The sequence below is a fragment of the Populus euphratica genome, unplaced genomic scaffold (genome assembly GCF_000495115.2).
Source record: "Populus euphratica unplaced genomic scaffold, PopEup_1.0 scaffold86.1, whole genome shotgun sequence".
Lineage (NCBI taxonomy): Eukaryota > Viridiplantae > Streptophyta > Magnoliopsida > Malpighiales > Salicaceae > Populus > Populus euphratica.
The window spans coordinates 782,504-803,745 of NW_011499880.1; the positions used below are offsets into that span (position 1 = coordinate 782,504).

The window sequence follows — 21,242 nt, forward strand, 5'->3', positions numbered from 1 at the left end:
AATAACAGATTAAAAGGTGCATATAAAAACAAAATTATTAAATATCAAAAGATAGTTTTATTACATAAAATCTAATTTAATTACTGCATCATATACGTGGTTGCTTTTTAACAAAAGAGTTTTTATAACTTTTGACATCTCTGAATAAAAGTGATTCATAAAATGTTGATTATTCCTCTTGGCGAAGTCTACAGTTGTTTTTTTCAAAAAATATATATAATTTAAACTGAATGGTTCATAAACTTTTTTATAAATACATGTGAACTGAATTCCATTCAATTTAAATATAAATACATAGCCAGGCCTCATTTGTATCTGGGCTTCAGAGGAACACATCATAGCAATGTAGGCCCATACAAAATCGAATCACTTGATTTTGGATCTCATCATTAGTGCCTTTAGAGTTTATATTGCATTAGATAACGATGGGCATGGAATAGCCGAGGATTTAGGGATCCTTCGCTGCTGCACAAATGATCCCATGGATTGATGTATTTTGAGGGAAAGACACATTTAAAAAAAAAAAAAAAGAGCTTAGACTTGCTTCAATCTTTCTAAATCTTGTTATTGTCAAATAAATATTTTAATTTAAAAGTTCAATTCTAAGTAAAGGGCCAAGCAAAGAACTTTTGCTGGTCTGCGCTACCAAACAAATATATAAATTGTTTTTTCAACATCAATTATTAACTCATGTACATGTATTCATATATATGAATTTGTTAAAGTTTTAATTTAAATATATTATCTAAAATATTAAAAAATAAATTTAAAAATATATAAAATTAAAATAAAAGTAAAAGTAAATTCATTATTAAAGTTATATCCTTTTATATTTTGTATAATATAATTTATTTATAATCAAATATAAATTAATATTATAATAACCCTTCAATCGGTATAGAATAACAATCTATAACAACCCTTCAATCGGTATAGAATAACAATCTTGTACCAATTAAAAAATAAAGTAATTAATTTTTTTTCCTCTATACCAATTAGAAAATAAAGTAATTAAATTTTTTTTCCTCTATCAATTCCTCCTTCTTTCACTTTATTCTTTCTTATATTAGTGTTTTATAAGTTTTTCACTTTATTCTTCCTTATATTAGTGTTTTATAAGTTGGACTTTGTAAGTTTCCAAAGTTATTCTCTTATTTTTTTAATATTGTTTTCTTAATTTTTTTTATGTTTTTCCCTTGTTTTTCTCTCTTTCTCTTTCTCTCTCGCTTTTTCTTCTTTTTCTTTTTTATTCTACTTTTACCCAGTTAACAACATATAAAAAGAAGGAAGAGCTAATTTGTTTTATTTTTTAATAGCAAATAATCATTTTACCCTTAATGAGTTCTTTTGTTTTTATTTAACAATTTTTTTTATTAGCATTACCAAGCTCCGTTTATCTTAAAATTTTAATCATATTTTATTCCATATATTTTAAGGTTCCTCGTAAAATTTCAGCTAAATCAGATAGTTGAATTGAAAATTACCCCCAATAACATAAAACTAGTCAAGTTGTGTTTTTTCATTAAATTTTTGAATTTCTCCAAAAAATATGAAATTTTAACTCAAGCTAAAGCATCATATTAGAAGGTTCCACATGAATTTTTATAATGTTTTGATAACCCAATCGAGATTTATGAATTTTATTTTTACATAAAACTAGTTAATTTATGATTTTTCACTTAGAGAATTTATATATATTTTCATCAAGTTCTTCTTCAATGTAAATCGTTATAAAATATGCTAAGAGATCCCCATTTATTTTATTGTGAGACATATTTTTAACATACTTTATAGCTGAAAATGCTTGATCCTTGGTGACAGTAAAAATATGTAAAGTTAAAATAAGATGAATCAACTGTTAATTAAATGATTGTGTTGTGAGTTATTTATTTCGATTAATTCTCGATATCATTAAAAAATGATAGACATATTCTGTAAGTTCTCATAATGAATCACATCAATCAAATAATACTTTAGTTAAAATCTCAAATAATACATCTTTTTTTCATTAAAATATTTAGGATAAAAATTATTAACAAGCTTACAAATAGAATTCATTTTAAATGATTTAAAGTTATTTTTAGGTTTTGAAACAAAGTTAAGTACAGAGAGGTTTTATTATCTCATCATTGAATTTAGAATTCAACTCTTTCAATTGAAAACCTATTACTAAGTTAAATATATTATAAAGATAGTGTAAGTAAACTATTATCAATTATTGTTTATAATATAAAAGACTCATAACCTTTTATATGAAGCATTTATATGTATACGGTCAGTTTTATATTATGTGTAAATAAATTATATATGTGCGAGGAGAATATCAAATCCAATATCTTTTAAAATTTAAAGCAATACTTTAGTAGTTGAGATAAAATTAAATTGAATTTGTATATTTAATAGTACCATATAATAAATAAAAGAAGAAAAACAAGAAGTAATCTAGCATAGGGGGATAATTTTTTTTGACTTTGACCCTCTTAACTAGAAAAATATAAATTTTAATTTTAAAAAATAATTGATTTGATGGATAAAATATATAATTTTTTATCTAATTTAGCTAAATGTAAACTTATTTAATATTAATATCTAGCTAAATGTAAACTTATTTAATATTAATATAAAAAAATTAATAAAATCTTCCTGTAGTCCACCCAAACCTTGAACATGGCTTTATACTTGGCCTATAGTCCACCCAAACCTTGAACATGGCTTTACCTTTACTGTCCAGTAAAGTTATAGAATATTTTTAATTATTTTATATATAATACATATTTGTAATTATTAAGAAACCGGTTTACTTTGTGGTTTATTCATGATCTAAATTTTAAGTTTGTAATTTCTTATTATATATCGGAGATTTACTTACATGCTTTGCGCCCAAAAAGCTGGGTTTGGAATTCCTTAGAATCAAATAAATAGAATAAATATATGTAGCACGTGGGAGAGAAGATGATCATGCACGGAACCGACAGCATTAAAAAATTGGACTGTAACCAGGCAGGCTTTGAAACGGGAGTCACGCTCTCATTACGGGACCCACCTACGACATCGTGCTACCCTTTTTTTTTCCTAATTCTGTCTTCATTACGAAGTGCTTCTAGATGAGATCGGACGGCCAAGAATGGATCTAAATGATTGGGCAATTGATCACGTCACCAGATGATGAGAACTTCGGTTTCTGCACCTGTGATTATGAATGCGTTGATGGCGGTTTATTCAAAGTTGGACCGGTGGCGTAGGGCGATAATTACACTATGTGGAAAGTGTACTGTGTATCTCACTCACACCGAAAGTTCGATTACCCAATCCCGTTTATACGGTTGAAGATCGGTGTGATCACAGGTTTTGTGGATTGGAAAGTGTGTTTGTGCGCTGGTGAATTAGGGTTTGCTTTTGGTTCATCAGAAATACTTTTTATTATTAAGATAATTTTTAGTTTTTAAAATATTTTAATGCACAAACAATTAATACATTAATTATGTTGCGATAAAAATAAATATATTTATATTTTTTTATGGATATTCATCATAATTAAAAAACATTTATGAGTTATAAATACTAATAAATTGTGAATATTAATGAATATTCATGTCAACTAATAAATATTCATAAATTATAATGAATTAATGTTTTGGTTCTTAAGTTCTATAAATAGATAACTTTGAGGTGTAAAAAGGTATTTTAGAAATTTAATAGTTATTTTATTTCCTTGTGGTTGGTTTTCTAAGTCTTATTTCCTTTATTCCATTAAGTTCAAGACAAGAAAAAAAAAGTTTTTCTTTTCAAAGTAGTGATTTTGGAATCATATTTTGACAAAAAAAAATAGAATTGCTTCCATTTCCATTGAATTGAATTCTCCCATTTTAATGTGTTTTATTTTTGTTGTTATTATTTTTTATTTTAAGATATGTTAAAATAATATTTTTTAATTTTTAAAAATTTATTTTAAATATCAATACATTAAAACAACCACGATCTAAAAACACTAATAATACTTAATTAAATACAAAAAAAATTTAATTTTTTAAAAAATTCCTGTTAAACCATAGGGTCAAACACCCCTAAATCATTAAAAAAACCAAAACAGCAAAACTGAAAATCCCAAAAAGAAATAATCAACTCAAAAGAACAATGATAATTAAGCAAGATAGTTTCAGTTCGGTTGGGTTTAAATTGGCCCGCGTTCCAGCTCCCATCTCCTTGCAAAGAGCCCTCCCAGACATTAGCATAAGAAGCCCGGTGGAAAGAGCAGGTCTGCCTGCTTCTTGGTAAATGATGGTTTGACTGACACACAAGGGACACAACAGGACAATCTTTTGAATCTTCACGATTTGCTTCTCCGCCCTGTCCTAACCCTTTTCCTCTTTTCTCACTTCAAACCGAACCAGAGGCTTTCCTTTTGGTTTCTGGTTCTTCTCTTGTCTCTTGCGTAATAATTGCCATGCCTGATACGTCAAAAATAAAATAAAAAAATAAACTTGGGAAAGAACAGGCAAAAGCTGCAAAACACAAGTGGGTGCTGTAAATTAACAGATTAATTGAAGGTTGGACAATCATACTTCCAATAACATTCTTACATGTCTACAGTTAGAGAAAGAGGAAGGAATTTTATACTAGTCCGGTCGGCAACGACGTAGGGTTTGAGAAAAAGATGTTTTTTTTATACAGGTTTAGTTTTGAGCTGTATCAATCCTGCTTTGGTTTGATTTTATCCGTTTTAAATTTTTAAAATCAAAATTAAATTGAAAAACTAAACCAAAATAAACTGATTCATTCAATTTTTTTATCGGTTTTGTTGAGTGCTTGTTTCTCACCTCTAATAATCACACATATCAGAAAGTTTTTTTCTCCTCTATATTTGGTCAAAAACCCAGACACCACCCCCTCGGCTCCCAGTGTTAACTGAAACTCCTAAGTTTATTGATGGAAAACATCAAAAACAGAAAAGAAGTTTTCTTGGCTAAAATACGCATTAGCTTTTATAGCTTTATAAAACATTTTCAACTTCAGTCCCCGTAGTTTAGAATCGTTTTAAATCTTACTGATATAATATTTTTTTAATATTAAACAATAATCTAAAAGATAGGGTTTTTTTTTAATATTTTTTAGATTATTTTGATGTGTTGGTGTTAAAAATAATTTTTTAAATTAAAAAATTTTATTTTACTATATTTATAAGTAAAAAATATTCTAAAATCAATCAATACCGCACACCCTAACACCCCCATCAAGGTTTACTGGGTTAGGGGTTATATTGAAACTTTTTGAAAGTTAATATTAAGAAATTTAGAAAAAGTAAAGGATAGAAATGAAACATTATTGAATCTATAGGAGTCAAAATAAAGCTTATGCAAAATTGTAACCGGTTCTTTTATTCTCTATATAACCTTAATTATTATCTTGTGTATTTAAGAATTGACTTGTAAATACACGTAGTCTGTCCATCTCCCTTTCTTCTTCTGTTTCTATAACAGGTTTATTCTGTTTCTTGATTCCTTCAATGACAGACCACTGAATTTGAAGTGTTAGTATTGTCTCTTTTTGTAGTTCTTTGCTGTTGTTGTACGGTCCAGCTGTGTTTCCGTGTGCCATGCCATGCCTTTAAGTAATTCTTTCTTTCCGTTGAGAGATTTTTACGGCGTCTTTCATTGATTCATTGATGCAAATCTTGAATTCCCCTCTTTGGGGTTTTGCTCCTTATTTCGTGATCTCTGTAAAGAAAACTGATGCTAATATTAATAACTAAATAAATGATGGTAGTTGTTGATGTGCTATCTACGATACAAAAATGATCTTTTTTATTGATAGTTTTATTCAAGTTAACTTGGTTGTCAAATGTGAATCGAATCTTTTTTTATTTTGGATTTAGGATCTATAATGAGATTATTTGCCAATATTTTAAAAAAACAAAAAATATATATATATTTAGTTGCCAATAGCTTTCTTCATTATTTAACACCTGATTAGGATATGAAGAATTTTCAGCTGATTGTTTAATCTGTATTTGATTTACTTGTTCATCTTTGGCCGATTTTATTGATGCATCGTTTCTGTCTCTTTATTTCTCTATCATTTGATTCATGCTGTGAATTTCTTTGATCGTTTTACGCAAGCGACAAGGTGATTCTCATGGTTTGCTCTGTTGTTGCTTGTTGATTTGGCAGCTTATACTGGTTAAGGTCCAGGGTTCGGATTTTTTACAAGGGGATATTGTTTATTGTTCAACACCAATTTGTTGTTTTTGTTGAGCGAGCAAGCACAAATTGGGATGTGAAGATCACTCACCGGAACCCATGATAAGGTCTTTCAATGGGGTCCCTAAACGTGGAGAAGAAATGGGTTTTCCCTCTTGTCATAAGCTCTCTCATATGTCTATTCCTTTTAGCAACTTGTTTCAACATGGGTCTTGTTTCTTCACTGCATACAATCAATCAAATCTTCAACATCTTCCCATTTCGTACCAACCAGACAAGTCAAGGTTACGCTGAAAAAAAATTCTCCCTATCTCCTTCCCCTCCTCTCCCTTCGAAGATCCCTCGATTTGCCTATCTGGTCTCTGGGTCTAAAGGTGATTTGGAAAAGCTCTGGAGAACTCTTCATTCGCTTTACCATCCCCGGAACGAATATGTTGTTCATCTGGACCTTGAGTCCCCTGCAGAGGAAAGATTGGAGCTTGCATCGCGAGTGGAAAAGCATCCGGTTTTCTCAAAGGTGGGAAATGTTTATATGATCAGCAAAGCCAATATGGTTACCTATAGAGGACCCTCCATGGTTTCTAATACACTTCATGCTTGTGCAATTCTTCTCAAAAGGAGCAAAGATTGGGATTGGTTTATCAATCTCAGTGCTTCTGATTATCCTCTTGTAACTCAAGACGGTTAGTCTGTGATTTTAATTGTATATGAAACTCTCTTCTTTTTTCTTTTTTCTTTTTTCCTTTTGTTTTTGCGGTTGAGTGGATAGAGGGAGGTTGTAGTGAATGGTTGAAATATCTTTCTGATTATTTAGCTTTTAATATGCAGATCTTATTCACACATTTTCAACTATAAACCGAAATCTAAACTTTATTGAGCACACAAGTCAGCTGGGCTGGAAAGCGTAAGCACTCTCTCTCTCTCTCTCTCAATCTTAATATCTGTTTCCAGTGAGTGATCTGATATCTGATGTGGTGTTTAGGGAGAAACGAGCAATGCCTTTGATTGTGGACCCTGGTCTTTACTCGACAACTAAAGCAGATATTTACGGGGCCACGCCACAGAGATCGTTGCCAACAGCATTCAAATTATTCACCGGTTAGTATTCAGAATTAAGATTTCTTTTCTTTCCACGGACAACTTGCAGGTAAGGTTGATTGGTGATGTGTAATTCCTGCAAAGGAATAAATAAATACAAATTAGGTTTGAATTGTTGAAATCTGCAAATTTTAACAATTCTGCTGGAGCTTTACTCAGTTTGTAAATTAATTTATTAGTAACCTCTGTTTCTTTGATAGAGTTTAAGTCTGTCTAATGGCAAATGCAATTTGCAACTTTCAACTGGAAGCTAAAATTTTGTCTTGCTTTTGGGTTTCCACTGGAAGTAAGTGGAAGATGAAAGTGCATTCTGTAACTAACTAGTTTGTAGTTTCATGCTGTACAAGTTTCCTTTTCTATATTCTTCAATTGCATGTAATTTATAAAAACTGAAAGAGTTAAAAGCTTTGTGCATTGATTACAACTACAGTTTAATCTGTTGGGTTAAGAGATTATTTCATTACTGCTGGAGGTATCTCTTTCGTAGGCCTGCACCATTATGTTCTTTTTTTCAATTTAACAAACCAATGGTGTTTAATTGAGTCACCTATTTTGTAAAATCCAGAACAGGATTCCAATTGCAGCCTTTGCTTTGCTGAAAAATGAAGTCCTGAATTTTTGTTTTTGTTAGATTTCAATGGCTTCCAACATGTACGTTGCTACTGAAACACTGAAAATGTTAGCAACTATGAAGACCTCCTGTACTGCATGCAGCTGAACTTAAATGATTTCCATTTGTTTCTGCAGGTTCAGCATGGATGGTTCTCACACGCTCGTTTGTTGAATACCTAATTTGGGGTTGGGATAATCTACCACGAACCTTGTTGATGTATTACACAAACTTTGTTTCCTCACCTGAAGGATACTTTCACACAGTAATATGCAATGTACCAGAGTTTGCCCAAACTGCAGTCAGCCATGACTTGCACTACATTGCTTGGGACAATCCTCCCAAGCAGCATCCTCACACCCTCACCATCAATGACACAAACAAGATGATTGCGAGTGGTGCTGCCTTTGCCAGAAAATTCAAAGGAGACGATCCTGTCTTGGATAAGATTGACAAAGATTTACTTCACCGGAAGAATGGGAGCTTCACTCCGGGTGGATGGTGCTCTGGCAGTCCCAAATGCTCTGAGGTCGGGAACCTGGACGATATTAAACCTGGCCCTGGAGCTAGCAGACTGAAACGCCTCATATCTAGGGTAGCTTTGTTTACAACGCTTAAACAAAACCAATGTAAATAGATTTCCCAAAAGTCTCTTGCTTGCAGGTGGAAAAGGACTCAACTTCATTCTACATGCCAGAAAACAGCTTATAAAAAACTTGTTTGAGAAAAGAACCTTGATGCTGAAGATGCACCAAAGGCCTCCTCCTTTGCTAGAATCTAAGGTAGGTAAGTTTTTCATTACAAACCTGGTGCGGTGGTCGGGATCTATTTTTGCACGTTGCCTTTCTTTAACTTGTACTCTCTTTAGACCTATTATACTACACGTCCTGGAAATTTTCCGGAGTACCTCTCTTTCTCCTATTTCTTTCATGACAGTGAAATTTTTGGTTCCCAATAATTTGATAATTTATTGTCTACAGTGTAGAATCTTGGATATTCATGTTTAAGATAACAACATGAAGACTCAATTACCACAGCAGAATTTGCTCTACCATTTTTCAGTCATGTCATCAGAATGTGATGCTAAGCATGGAAGAGATCAAGAGATGTGCTTCTATTTCATCTTTCTGATAAACCTATGATCCAAATTACACATAATTATATTGTTATTATTTGGGATCTCTCTTTGCATAGCATTAGCAGCAAAAGAATGGTCTATTTGCAAATGGTTTGAATATTTTTTGTATTTTTCAATTATTGATAGACTGCAGACAAATTAGGGGGTATGAATGGAAAACGTTTATTGATGGTAATAGTTTTGGATGTTTTCATGACGATTTCAATTATTGATGGAATGCAGACAAGTGGGTGCTTTCTATCATCCTCAATTTCCGAGCTAACCTTTAAAAATTTATCAGCATTTGTTCCTTGTTATTTCAATTAATATTTTCTTTTTATTATTATTAAGTAATAGTATTTTTTTAATTAAGTAATAGAATTAAAATTTGTTTTCAATTTTATATTATTAATCAATCAAGAGATTTGGTTTATATATTTTTTTATCTAAGATTACTTTTAAAATTAATTTTTTTATGATTTTATCCTTTGTTTTTTGTTTTTTGTTTTTTATTTTGGTAAAATTTTTAAATTAATTTTTTATTTTATTCTTTAATATTAAATTATGTTTTTTTAATTGAGTTCAAATTTATGATTTAATGAGTTACGAGTTTAAAGAATTAATTTATGTTTAGAAGATTTATATGAGTTTATTTATTTATTTATTTCATTTTTTAAAGTTTTTTTTAATTTTATTCTTCAACATTTAATTTAATTAGAAATTGAGCTCTATTATTTTTCTTATTCGTTTTTTGTAAGATTTTTTACTAATTTTAAAAATAACTCGGGTTATCTCAAGTATTTTTATTTGTTGTTTGTTAAATTTAGAAGAAATTTTGGTTTAAATTAAGTTAAATGAATTGTTTAAATTTTTTTAGAAGAAATTTTAGTTTAAATTAAGTTAAATGAATTGTTTAAATATAAACATGTTATACTCACTTCATAATATTTTGGTTTTTGCTTAAATATAGCTTTTTTTGAATTGTTTTCTTTAATTGAATGTTTTCGGTCTTTAATATTTGGTTGATTAAAAATAAATTTTCAATTTTGTTTTATTATAGATTCTATAAGGTTATCACTACATCTAGGATACTACATCTAGGATAGGGGGTTTCACATATTAATTATATTTAACTTGAGTCGAGTTAATATATTAATATCTCAATATTTTTTTTAAAATATATATATCATTCAATATGTCACCTCCTTTGGGGATTTCACATATTAATTATATTTAACTCGAGTTGAGTTAATATATTAATATCTCAATATTCTTTTTAAAAAAATATATATCATTCAATATGTCACCTCCTTTTTTCCCCAAACATCTTTATAATTCTTTTCAAATGTTAGAAAAAAATGATCTAACCCGTGGCACATAGCAAGACAAGAATCTAAGTTATTAACTAGAGAAAATTGATCAAACCAGCTTCGGTTAGCATCAAATTAACCAAAATGGTTGTGAACCAAACATGGAGGTGGTAGAAAAAACAAGAGATGCAGCCAAGTTTGCAACCACTAAGTGTAATGGAACAAACCTGAACTTTCATGTTGTCACGTTGGGAGTAAGCTCAGTGCCTTGTATTAATGGGGGAGATCCCTTTTCCTATTGAAACAAACAAAGCAATGTGCATATTGGGTGTTGAAGTTTATTCTTAGCAGTGGAGTGGAGTTTTCTTTCGCTAACTTGTTTGGCAATGCTATTTATTGGTTCTACTTTTTGTTCAAAATGTTATTATTGGTTTCCCTGTGGAAGTAGAGTGGCGTGATGATTCATTAGCACAATATAATATAATATAGGCATAGATAACTTGCTTTTGAACTGATTATGGGTCGTCGTGACAGGTAAGGTTTTTGTGAATTCTATAATATCAGCATAGATAATTTGCCTTTGATTCTACCAATGTGTAGCTGCATGCATTCCATGCATTGCCTCTTCAGAGTTCGTGTCTCCTAGAATAAAAATGAGGGATTTGGGGCTAAAAGCATCTTCGGACGCAATTATAAAACCTATCAGGTAATAATTATAATATCTGCATCATTTTACTGGCATTCTATAACTTTTCTTTAATTTGGAAGTACCTTGATAAACCTGTTGGAGATGATGCCACAAACTTTTCCCTGTGGGGATCGCAACTGCGACGAAAGGTGACAGGAGGAAGCATCTACGCCTGGAGCTAGTCGATTGCCCCCATTAAGTCAACGGTGAAGGATGACATGTTTTCATCCATTCTCATTATTAAAAATAAATAAAAATGATCAACTATAAGCATGGGATAATATAGAAGACAAATATCTCTCTTAATGTTGTCTGATTCTGCTATGAACTAATGCCAAAAATTGTTTTCGCTAAAAAACCACCAGTTCTTCCTATACGGGCTGCCCATTAACCTGTTGTTGAAGATCACTGTGCTCGTTCCACTTTTCCCTCGCAACCATCTCCTTGAAGCTAAAACTGGTGCATAAACCAATTTAAACCATCTCCAAAATTTTGATATTCCCAGTAGAATTTGCAGCAACCAACGTAGATGACTGGCCACGCCAACAGACAGAAGAAATAAATTGTGCAGTATCATCCATTTCATGGCCAGAAAGCGGGTCTGTGTTGTTAAACTTAAAGGACAACACCGGCATGGGGAAAGCTTTGTGATAGACAAAAACCTATTCCATAAAAAACATTAGATCTACTTGATGAATGACAATTGCATGGTACCATAACTTGCACAGTAAAAAATCACTCCACGAGCATAGTTGCTTGAGTTTTGATACGTGTTCAAAATTAGGTAATAAATAAAATAAACGCGCTAACCAGAATCACCAAAAAAAAAAAAAAAAAACAAAGAAAAAGAACAAGAAACAGAAAAGAAAGCAGCTTAAATGCTAGTACAATATCATGATGTGAGTGAAAAGAATGGCTATTGTGATGTCTGACAACAAATTAATTATTCATGTTTCCTCCTTTTCTTTTATTTCCTTTACTTCTCAACACAAAGAGTCCAACAAAATCAGTCATATATCTTGCTTCCTAAACATTAAAGTTCACAAAACTGAACTGAAGAAGAAACAGATGCTGTAGTCTTTAGAGGTGGAGAGAGAGCACAAGGCCTATAATATCTAACAGCAGTTGGAATTCCAACAAAATGATAGCCAAAGGAAAATGTAGAAAACAGTCCAAAGGAAGCTAAAGGTAAGAAAAGGAGAGAGAGTTGCTTGTACTGCTGTAAGACGAGGCTGTTGGTTTATGCAATTGTTTCATATTCCGGATGCTGGTTGTGTTTTTGTGTCCATTAAGGTAATTCTTTTTTGTTTTCAGCCCATAACTTTTTCAAGCCTACCAATCTATTAAGAGAACCTAGTTAGATGCCTGAAAAGCTTCACCCAACCATCGAAAAAGTAACTAAACATTTGAAGATGAAATTGTTTTCTTTAAGAGGTACTATGTTCTAATGCAGCTCAAGTAACCAGGCTTGTCAAACAAGAAGAGAAAGACCACAAGTGGATTGGTTATGCCGTCATAGTAAAAGCAAGGGGATAAAGTTAAGATTGTTTTGCAACTAAAACGAAACCCCAATTTTATCCATTGTGGAAAAGCGAGGAACCTCTAAATACTAGAGAAGTGAGAAGATATATGAAGTACCTCATTTGTTTCCGAGCCAGTTGCAATGTAACCATCTGCTACAGACAAACCCACGAAGTTCTACAAGATGAGCACACAGACACAAGTGCCAAGCATGCCCACCAAAAAAAAAAATCATCTATCATTGTAACAAGTACAACAAACATACAATAAACTAAGAAATTGAAGCAACTTATCAGTGAATCTTCTAGCGTATACGTGCATGGTGAAGTACCTAAGCCAGAAAAAAGGGTCCTTGAATGTTTCCTTCATTATTTCATTTTTTTTAGTAGGCATTTTCTAACTTTTAAGATGATGACCAGTCATAACTATTTTGAGCAACCAATCGCTGATTTCAACATGAACACAATATGAAAGGTAAAACACAGACTATTCTAGAACTTTGTATTCAAATTCATATCCGCGAGACTATCTCAGAAGCTTTTGGTGTAAGTGATGGAATTCAACAAATTTCAGTAGTTCAACACACAACCACAAAAAAAAAAAAAAAAAACCCATTAAGATAGAGCATTATATTAATTGCTAGAATGAATTTGATTCACCTCATGCACTGCCAGTAACCCCCACATGCAATACATAGCAGCCTTAGTTCTCCCAACAATATAACTAGCTTACAAGAAGATTAATTGTGCAGTTTTTATTAAACCCTTCGGATGGTTATGTGCATTCTCCCAAACATCTACTTTATAAGGAAATCACAAGCCAACTTTTCATCCAAGTGAAACATGTTTTGAATGAAAATCAGTTTTGAAGGCACAGAACTCCATGTCTGGCAACTCCATAATGTTTTCTTTTTTGCAAGTCCTTAATAATTTTTTATCAATATAGTACAAAAGTTAACATACCATTTCCCAGCCCCCTCTTCACAACTTGACTCCGAAGAACATTATTGCCAACCACATAAACAATCTGATTCAATTACCCATCTTGTCCTATTAAATGCCTTACATTTGTTAAATGGAAGATGATGACTAGCAGCCAATGCATGGGAAGGAGCATATAGTACCAGTGATTTCATGACTTGGAATGACCATCCTATAGTAAAGTCAGCGTTGACATTAAAATGGGGAGTGAGCTTATCAATTGTTTAGCTTTCATGTCATCGGCAGCGTAGCTCAAAATTAAAGCAACCTCATGACATGATGGAGGGCACATGTAGACTCACAACAATATTTGAATTATGCTTTCGCTGTAAACCAACACAATATATATATATATATATATATATTTGCAAGTGATATTGATTGCATCTTCAGCAATGCTTATATTACGATTCTGAAACACTAATTACATTCTGCATAGAGTGGCTGCCCTATGTTAACACGCGATAATTGATAATTACAATTGAAGTCCGAGTATCCTATAGCCCAATGAAAATTAAAAACTACAAGCAAACGGATGAGTTTGTATGGGCTGCACCTGATTCTAGTTCAAGTTTAAATTAATCCCAACTGTGACAGACCAGGAAAATGACAACTACTCAGAATCATTTTAATCCAGTAGTCATTACAGAAAGGTCATAAAATATTGGTCATACCTTTGCATTCATGTGGCCTGTGAAGGATTGAATGGTGCTATCAATAACCCTAGATGTGCCCATTGACAAATCCCAGAGCTTCAGCGTGTTGTCCGTTGATGCCGAAACAAGATTGGTCATATCTACAAACTTCACATAACTCACAGTTTTATTGTGTCCAATCAATGTACAGAGAGGAACTTTGGAGTTGCGGAGATCATAGTAATAAATTCTGTGATCTGCTGATCCAAAAGCAATAGAACAACTAGAATCCAAGGGAAACTGAACAGAGCAGATATTGGCTTTTGTTTTGATGGAACCGATACTTACTCCCTGCATTAGCAACCCGAGTCAGACGAACAACTTATCAGTTATCCAGGGTTAAATTTACACACTAAGAAATCATACAACACTAGTACGTTTATTTTCAAAGCTGACATCCACCAAATGCAAAAGTAACATTGCCTGATTGATACTCCATAGCTTTACAGAACCATCATCACCCCCACTAGCCAGCATTGTGGGATCTGCTGATGAAAAGTCAACAGACCACACACGCCTCTCATGCTCTCTCATTTCTGTCACTACTTGACTTCTTGTAACATCCCATACCTGAACATGTTGAGCAACTGATTTACGATTGAATGATATGAAAACAAAAGGCTAATAAAATATAAGGTTTGAGCCATTACCTGCACCACACCTTCAAAGTTACTTGAAGCAAGTTGGCTTTTAATGTAGCTGTTCCAACATATGCTGCTTAGCTTTGACCTACAGACCATTTCAACAACAGGATAATGGATATCACGAGCTTCATTTATAATTGTATCACATTCAAATACTTTTATCTTTTTATTTACACCAGCTGCAGCAAAAAATTCTCCATCACGATCAAAACTAATAGAGCAGACTAGGTTCGAAGAGTTCAACAAATCCCCTTGCTTCAGGTCAGCCTTCACTTTTAACTTGCTAAAAGATAGATACTTGCACAAACCCTCAAGGAATGGACTTATCCATCCACTTCGTCTACCCTCAGTAAACTGATGCTTTGGTGCTATGCTATTTATTGAGCTTCGTTCAGTAGCAACAATAGAGATTCTCCCATCACTAATTACTGGTAAATTTCTAGCAAATGATGGTTTCCCTGGTGGCCTTACTGGTCTGCTTCTTGTCAAAAAATATGCGGACTCTAATTTCTTAAAGTTCTTCATTAATCGTGAACTTCTAAAAAGAGGACTTTCCTGTGATTCTACAAATGTATCTGAGTTCTGACTTTCATCTAGATTATCATCACATTTCTCTACGTTGTGAATCTCAAGGCCTGAGCAAAATCGTTTTCTGGAACCCAAGCTAGAAGAATCATCAATGTCAACAACATTCAATGCAGGGATATTTGATGTTAAATGATCACCCTCTCCTCTTTCTTTACACGTGTCTCCCTTTTTCTTAAGAAACACTTGATGCTTTGTAACTTCTTCAATATCAGAACATAGAAGAGAAATAGTATCTTGCAACTTATCAGCTGCATCCTGTTTTCTTTGTTGTATTAGTAAAAGGAATTCCAGCAACAATTCCTGCTCCTCTATTCTCTCTCTAAGCTGTGTTGCTGCTTCAAGCTCTTCCAAATTGTTTATTGGTTCATTAAGAAACTCGCTTTGTAGCAACTCACTGTTACATAATACAAAAGCATAAGACCACAAAAATTTGATTGAACATAAATCGAATGAAATGTAAACAAGGTACTTGGCTCACACTTTAATAACCATAAGCAAACGAGGTGCTGGTTCGAAGGGTTTGAAAAATCCCCCCCCACCATGAAGTGAAAAAAGAAAACAAAGGTGCAGAAATTAATAGTCACCCTATTTTTGGCCGACTACTTGGCTCAGGGTGCAGTAACCATAAGCAAAATGAAGCTTCTTTTGGCCACTTGAGCAGCAGTTGAGGAGGAAGAACTCGATGTCTGAGACTAGACATAGTTCTGCTTTTGTCTTCACTCGAAGTGAATGGGCAGAACAACTGTTCACAAGTAGAACTATATCACATCAATGTAGACAGCAAACAGCAGAAGCTCTAACACATCATTACAGGCCATTTAGATGATGAAGAACTTCATGCTTGAAATAGAAGTCAAAAGTGCAAAACAGATACAGGAAATGACTTTTTATTCCACCCTGATTTTGATTCATAAATGCAGCATTATCATAACAAACCTCGAAAAGAAGAACTCCCAATCGGTAGATGTCTGAAGCGCAAGAGCTTGGTGAACCAGCATCCTCTTCAGGACTGGCATACCAACAGGACTCCATAAGCAATATTTGCTTCATTGGAAATGGTTGTTTCCTTTCTTCTTCATGTTCAACATTCCTCATATCATGGACTTTATGTTCTCCTGTTTCTTCCACTAAGGGTACATCTGCTGCATAAACCAAGCTCGACTGCATGCAACTGGCTTCCGATAAAGTATCTGTTGGAGTAGATGCAGGTAGAAAATCTTCACTTTGTAACCCACTTCTTTGCTGGCACATGTCATGGGGCAAAGAAGAAGAAGAATTTTTAACCTCCATAGTTTCGCTGTTCAATCCATCATCCAAAGAATCAGACCCTGAATCTGAGCAAGACGCGGACTCAATGAAGGAGACCTGGTTAAATGATGACATAACAAAGCAAGAAGGCCGGACATTGTGAACAACAATTCCTTGTGAATGTGCCACATTTACAACTTCGACTACTTGCCTAAATATGTGCAAACATTCAAATTCATTAACAGACCGTTGTGGTTTGTCCAACCAGTGCCTCAAGCTAACATCGTTCCATTCTATGGTTTGCAAAAAAGGGTCAACTGCAGCTTCATCCTCACAAACCCCAGATAAAGTACCAGCCTGGTTTTTAAGGTTTTGACGCGCCAGAACAACCCTATCAGTCCTCTCCTTTCTAAACCCAGAATTGTGAGATGCAGATCTCAGGTTCCTGTTTGAAACCACTGAAGTATTAAATTCCCTATGACTATCAGACTTCTGCCAAGCAGACTCAGATGAGCCCTCCATGGCTACCCCCATAGGGTTGCATGCAAGCCAGAACAAGCACATCCAAGAAATGGAGGAATTCGCCTGCTTCTACCACACCCTCTAACTCCCACCATTACCATCTTCAGCAATACCTCATTTCAAAGAAAAGCTAAAAGAACCCAGTTTCTGATCAACCAACCCTTGCTTGGCAGTGGTCACTGAAGCAAATAAGATGAACTCTTTCTCAAGTCTTAGCAAGCAAACTTCTCATGAGACAAACTGCAACCACCTACATCAGTAAACCAATGAAAAAGAAGAAGAAAATCTTCAAAAGTAGGGAAAAAAGAAGAAGAAGCAAAACATCTATTATACAACACACATTTTTTTCCCCTTTTTCATCCAACAGAATTACATAACCATGTCCTCACACATGAACTTTTCAACACAACAACAATACAAGCACCAGCACCACAAAAAATCAGAGACAAGTACTACAATATCCAGAAAAAGATAAAAATTTTGACACCCTTTTCAATATAGAATTTCAAACACAGCACCTAAAGGTTTCATGAGGGGGGAAAAAAGCAACACATGCATAAGAACCAACAAAAGCCCGCCCACAAAAATATTATATACACCCTTTTAGAAGGGAGTGCGCGGATAAGTACCTGTTGTAGCACCAAGAATGGATCTTTCAGATCCTGCTAGACCAACCTGAAAAGAGAACCACACAACACAAGAAGACTTTTAGTTACTACACTAAAAACGACTACCTCATAAAGTCCTTCATTTTTTCCCCACAACTACAAAAATAAAAACAAACAAAACCGCTCCGCAAAATAACGACACCATGTTTCAACAAAATAAAAAAGCGAACATGAAGGCAAAAAAACACACGCTTCTCTCTTTTTCTCTCATGCTCTCTTCACTTTTTATATTTTATTTATTTTCATGTCTTAGAAGTATTTTTAAAAATTTTAATTTTTTTTTACCTTTTATTTTAAATTAATATTTTTAAATTATTTTAATATATTTATAATAAAAATAATTTAAAAAATAAAAAAAATATTATTTTAATATATTTTCAAATAAAATATATTTTAAAAAATAATCACAACTATTATCACAGGCAGCTGAAACAGTCCTGACTCTTCGGCTCTTCCTCCTCCTTATCTTCCCGCTTTATTCCATTTGAGTTACGTGGCAGCACCATAGCCTCAATCATGTTTTTTTCTTTACACAGAAGCCAAAAAGAAATGGCGAATTTGAAAACTAAAAAGAAAAAGAAAAGTTCTTGATGAAAAAAATGATCTTGGCTTTCGGGAAACTAAAGATTAATATAATAACATTAAGCATGTGAAACATTAAACTAATCTAATGATGCGGTTCTTGTTAGAACAGCACGTAAGAAACAATTAAGAATAGTTAATCGGGGGTTCTTGTTAAAGAAAAAATAGTAATTCTTTAATCAAAAGAGAATCCGATTGTTGGCACTAACAAATAGCAATCCAACATAATCATCAAGAAACACTCATCGAATGATAGAAAAGAAGCAAATAAACTATTGATTACTGTAGTAATGAAAACACAAACAAAGAAGCAAAGCCGATATAATGATAAATAAACCTTAAGAATGAGGGTTTGACTCTGTCCGTCTCTCTCTCTGTGATCTCTACAGTTGAAGTTGGCAAAAGAAAGCATCAGAATTGACAAGGAAGGAAAAGATGAAGTGGAGGGGTTAATCTGATACAAGGTAACAAGAAGAATGGTGGGGTCAGGTAATTTAAGCAGTGAGTGGTAAGGTGGCAACAATAATACGTGGCCTGGTTGATTTTCCATGTTCTTAAAATGGCCACGCCTTGTTCCATGGGGTTTGGACTCTTCTATTTGCTTTCGTGTATGAGTTCTCGTATTTATAGAATCCCCTCACTCGCACATTCATTTTTGGGACACCATGTCATGAATTTATGCATAAATTATTGGTAACAAAATCACGAAAGAAGCACAGAAACAAAATAAATCAGCAAATAAAACTTGAGGTATAAACACGTAGAAATGGCAAGAGAAGAAACGCGGGATAGTCAGAGGTTTTCCTCTCGCTGCTCATTCTCGTACCTTCAAGCCCATTTGGATATGTATTTTGTTAAAATCCATTTGGTATGGCATCAACTGTTCCTCTCAAATGATAGCAATGAGTTGTGTTTAACCAAATCTACTTTGATAAGCACCTAATGACAAGTTATTTGCAAAAAACATTAAAAAACAATCCTCTTGTACGATGATATTATCAAGTGGTTTGGTGTGTGCATAAAATATGATTAAAAACCCTTTATGGTTTTTTAATCTTATTACATCACTAGATTTTTATCCCACTTTTGTTTAACAGACACTGGTCATACATTCAACTATGCATCCATAGTTTTGTATTTGTTTGTGAAAACGAAGGAGATACTTGAGCAGTCTGTGTGGACCACTGGTCCACCATACCAGATAAAGAGCACATTAATATATTGTGTGAAGAACGTAAACCATTGAATGTGAACTCTTGGAAGACGATGGCCACCATGAAAATCAAATCAGCTTTGGGTTACTAAAGGTCCAACTCAAGATTTTGTGATTTTTGATAAGGTTCCCAGTAGATACGCAGAAACCTTCTTGCATTTCATCAAGAAATACTTCAGAAAGATCAGGGGGAACATTAATCAGTGGCTTCCGAGGCTTCACTATGGGCGAAGGAGCACGGGTTATACTCAAGTCATAACCCATGTAGTCTATCCATACAGTGTAGTTTTCTCCATTGTTGAGCTTCAACTCTTGGGAAGACCACTCAGTCTTGCTAAGTCTGCTCTTTGTCTTGACGCCACACCTCTACACGGCTTCCCTGGCCGACAAAAGTGAGAACGGGTTCATGTCAACACCAACATGATTGTCATTAATATCATATTGAATCCTTGATTTAATTTGAAATCATCGAATTAAACGTCTAAAACTTTGTTGCTGGGGTTTCCAACATTGGTGTTGTTCAAGTCAAGAAAACAAGATGCCCTTTTCCTTTCGAAAAGAAGCATCTACAATCATAGTTACAAGAATCAGTACCACCCATAACATGATAAAAGACCGGATCGCAAATTAAAACAGGTCAAAAACCATTGTTCAACTCAAATTTATTATTATTATTAATGAAATAACATCGTTTAAAAAACACTTAAATAATATCTTTTAAAAAAAATTATTAAAAAAATCATTAATTAAGTCTTGCTTGGGTTGGGTTTTATTCAGGTTATCCGAGTAATGAATTAACCCGTCACGTCAAGCCACCTCGTTAGACAGAGTCAAGTCTACACGCAGTTCAAAAACAAATCCAATCCAAGTTTGATTATCTGATCACTAGATCTACCTGCCAAGCCAGGTTTGATAATTATGCCTTCAATACCAAGAAAAGCATGAGAAAGGAGACAAGACCATGACCAGGGTGAGAATTGAACGAGGTGAATTAAGAAGTGAAAGAGGACGAGAAAGGCAGTAGCTTTGAGGAGTTTGGGTATCTTGTGGGAAACTTGGGAGTGGTACAGGACTCTACCAGTGAAACATGTGGTGTTTCTAGTTAAGGAAAGGGAACCAGATTGTAGATCTTCAGTGCCAAAAAGTAACAACTGTGAAGAACAGAAACTGTTAAATGCATGTGAACTCAACTGCAGATTTAAATTGGAGAAAGGAGCTTGTTAAGAATAGTAGCAGTTCGAGGAGCGTTCTCATTTTGCAGACTAGGAACTGAGCTTCAAGAACCTTGTTCATTACTGCCATCCATCACCAGACTTTTAGATGCAACTTATAGCGTCACCATCTTGTTTTGAAAGTACAATAATGTATTCAGCAGCTTCTTGAAGGAGGGTCGGCGTTGAAATTTCAAGTTGTTACCCTTTAGAACTCGGACATTTCCAAGGCCAATATGAGTGCGTCATCGACCATGGGATACTTCGCAGGAGAGAGTCGGTGGCCGTGTGGTCAGCTGTGAAGAACTTCGGAACAGGGAGAATATCATTTCTACGCCTGTGATAGATGA

General features: G+C 33.6%; 2 protein-coding genes across 7 annotated transcripts; one reads left to right on the forward strand and one right to left on the reverse strand.

The window, feature by feature from the left end:
• Positions 1 to 5,410: 5,410 nt before the first annotated feature.
• On the forward strand, positions 5,411 to 9,084 carry LOC105129208 (Core-2/I-branching beta-1,6-N-acetylglucosaminyltransferase family protein). Of its 3 annotated transcripts, none has more exons than XM_011031177.1 (5): positions 5,411 to 5,527; positions 6,168 to 6,880; positions 7,026 to 7,101; positions 7,180 to 7,295; positions 8,043 to 9,084. In XM_011031177.1, exons 2-5 carry the CDS (start codon positions 6,313 to 6,315, stop codon positions 8,540 to 8,542), a joined length of 1,260 nt encoding a protein of 419 aa, XP_011029479.1. In that variant the 5' UTR covers positions 5,411 to 5,527; positions 6,168 to 6,312; the 3' UTR covers positions 8,543 to 9,084. The 3 variants fall into 3 exon arrangements, with proteins under 3 accessions (XP_011029479.1, XP_011029478.1, XP_011029480.1); XM_011031176.1 differs by having other exon boundaries at positions 5,412 to 5,608; XM_011031178.1 differs by having other exon boundaries at positions 5,420 to 5,477.
• A 2,131-nt stretch (positions 9,085 to 11,215) lies between these two features.
• On the reverse strand, positions 11,216 to 19,074 carry SPA4 (SPA1-related 4). Of its 4 annotated transcripts, none has more exons than XM_011031180.1 (9): positions 18,922 to 19,074; positions 17,848 to 17,893; positions 16,385 to 17,468; positions 16,033 to 16,190; positions 14,867 to 15,842; positions 14,640 to 14,786; positions 14,196 to 14,507; positions 12,659 to 12,718; positions 11,216 to 11,682 (listed from the first exon to the last, which is right to left on the reverse strand). In XM_011031180.1, exons 3-9 carry the CDS (start codon positions 17,258 to 17,260, stop codon positions 11,494 to 11,496), a joined length of 2,718 nt encoding a protein of 905 aa, XP_011029482.1. In that variant the 5' UTR covers positions 17,261 to 17,468; positions 17,848 to 17,893; positions 18,922 to 19,074; the 3' UTR covers positions 11,216 to 11,493. The 4 variants fall into 4 exon arrangements, with proteins under 4 accessions (XP_011029482.1, XP_011029481.1, XP_011029483.1 ...); XM_011031179.1 differs by lacking the exon at positions 18,922 to 19,074 and adding an exon at positions 18,806 to 18,915; XM_011031181.1 differs by lacking the exons at positions 17,848 to 17,893; positions 18,922 to 19,074 and adding an exon at positions 17,737 to 17,809.
• Between the last annotated feature and the right edge of the window lie 2,168 nt (positions 19,075 to 21,242).

What these genes read in the sequence shown, in the direction of transcription:
- SPA4 (XM_011031180.1), bottom strand. Translation starts at nt 17,260, where the DNA reads ATGTGCTTGTTCTGGCTTGCATGCAACCCTATGGGGGTAGCCATGGAG. An exon ending in TGGGAGTTCTTCTTTTCGAG is followed by an intron (nt 16,191 to 16,384) that starts GTTTGTTATGAT and finishes ACTTGTGAACAG; the next exon opens with TTGTTCTGCCCATTCACTTC. An exon ending in ACTTTGAAGGTGTGGTGCAG is followed by an intron (nt 14,787 to 14,866) that starts GTAATGGCTCAA and finishes CAACATGTTCAG; the next exon opens with GTATGGGATGTTACAAGAAG.
- LOC105129208 (XM_011031177.1), top strand. Translation starts at nt 6,313, where the DNA reads ATGGGGTCCCTAAACGTGGAGAAGAAATGGGTTTTCCCTCTTGTCATA. An exon ending in TCCTCTTGTAACTCAAGACG is followed by an intron (nt 6,881 to 7,025) that starts GTTAGTCTGTGA and finishes TTTAATATGCAG; the next exon opens with ATCTTATTCACACATTTTCA. An exon ending in AGTCAGCTGGGCTGGAAAGC is followed by an intron (nt 7,102 to 7,179) that starts GTAAGCACTCTC and finishes TGTGGTGTTTAG; the next exon opens with GGAGAAACGAGCAATGCCTT.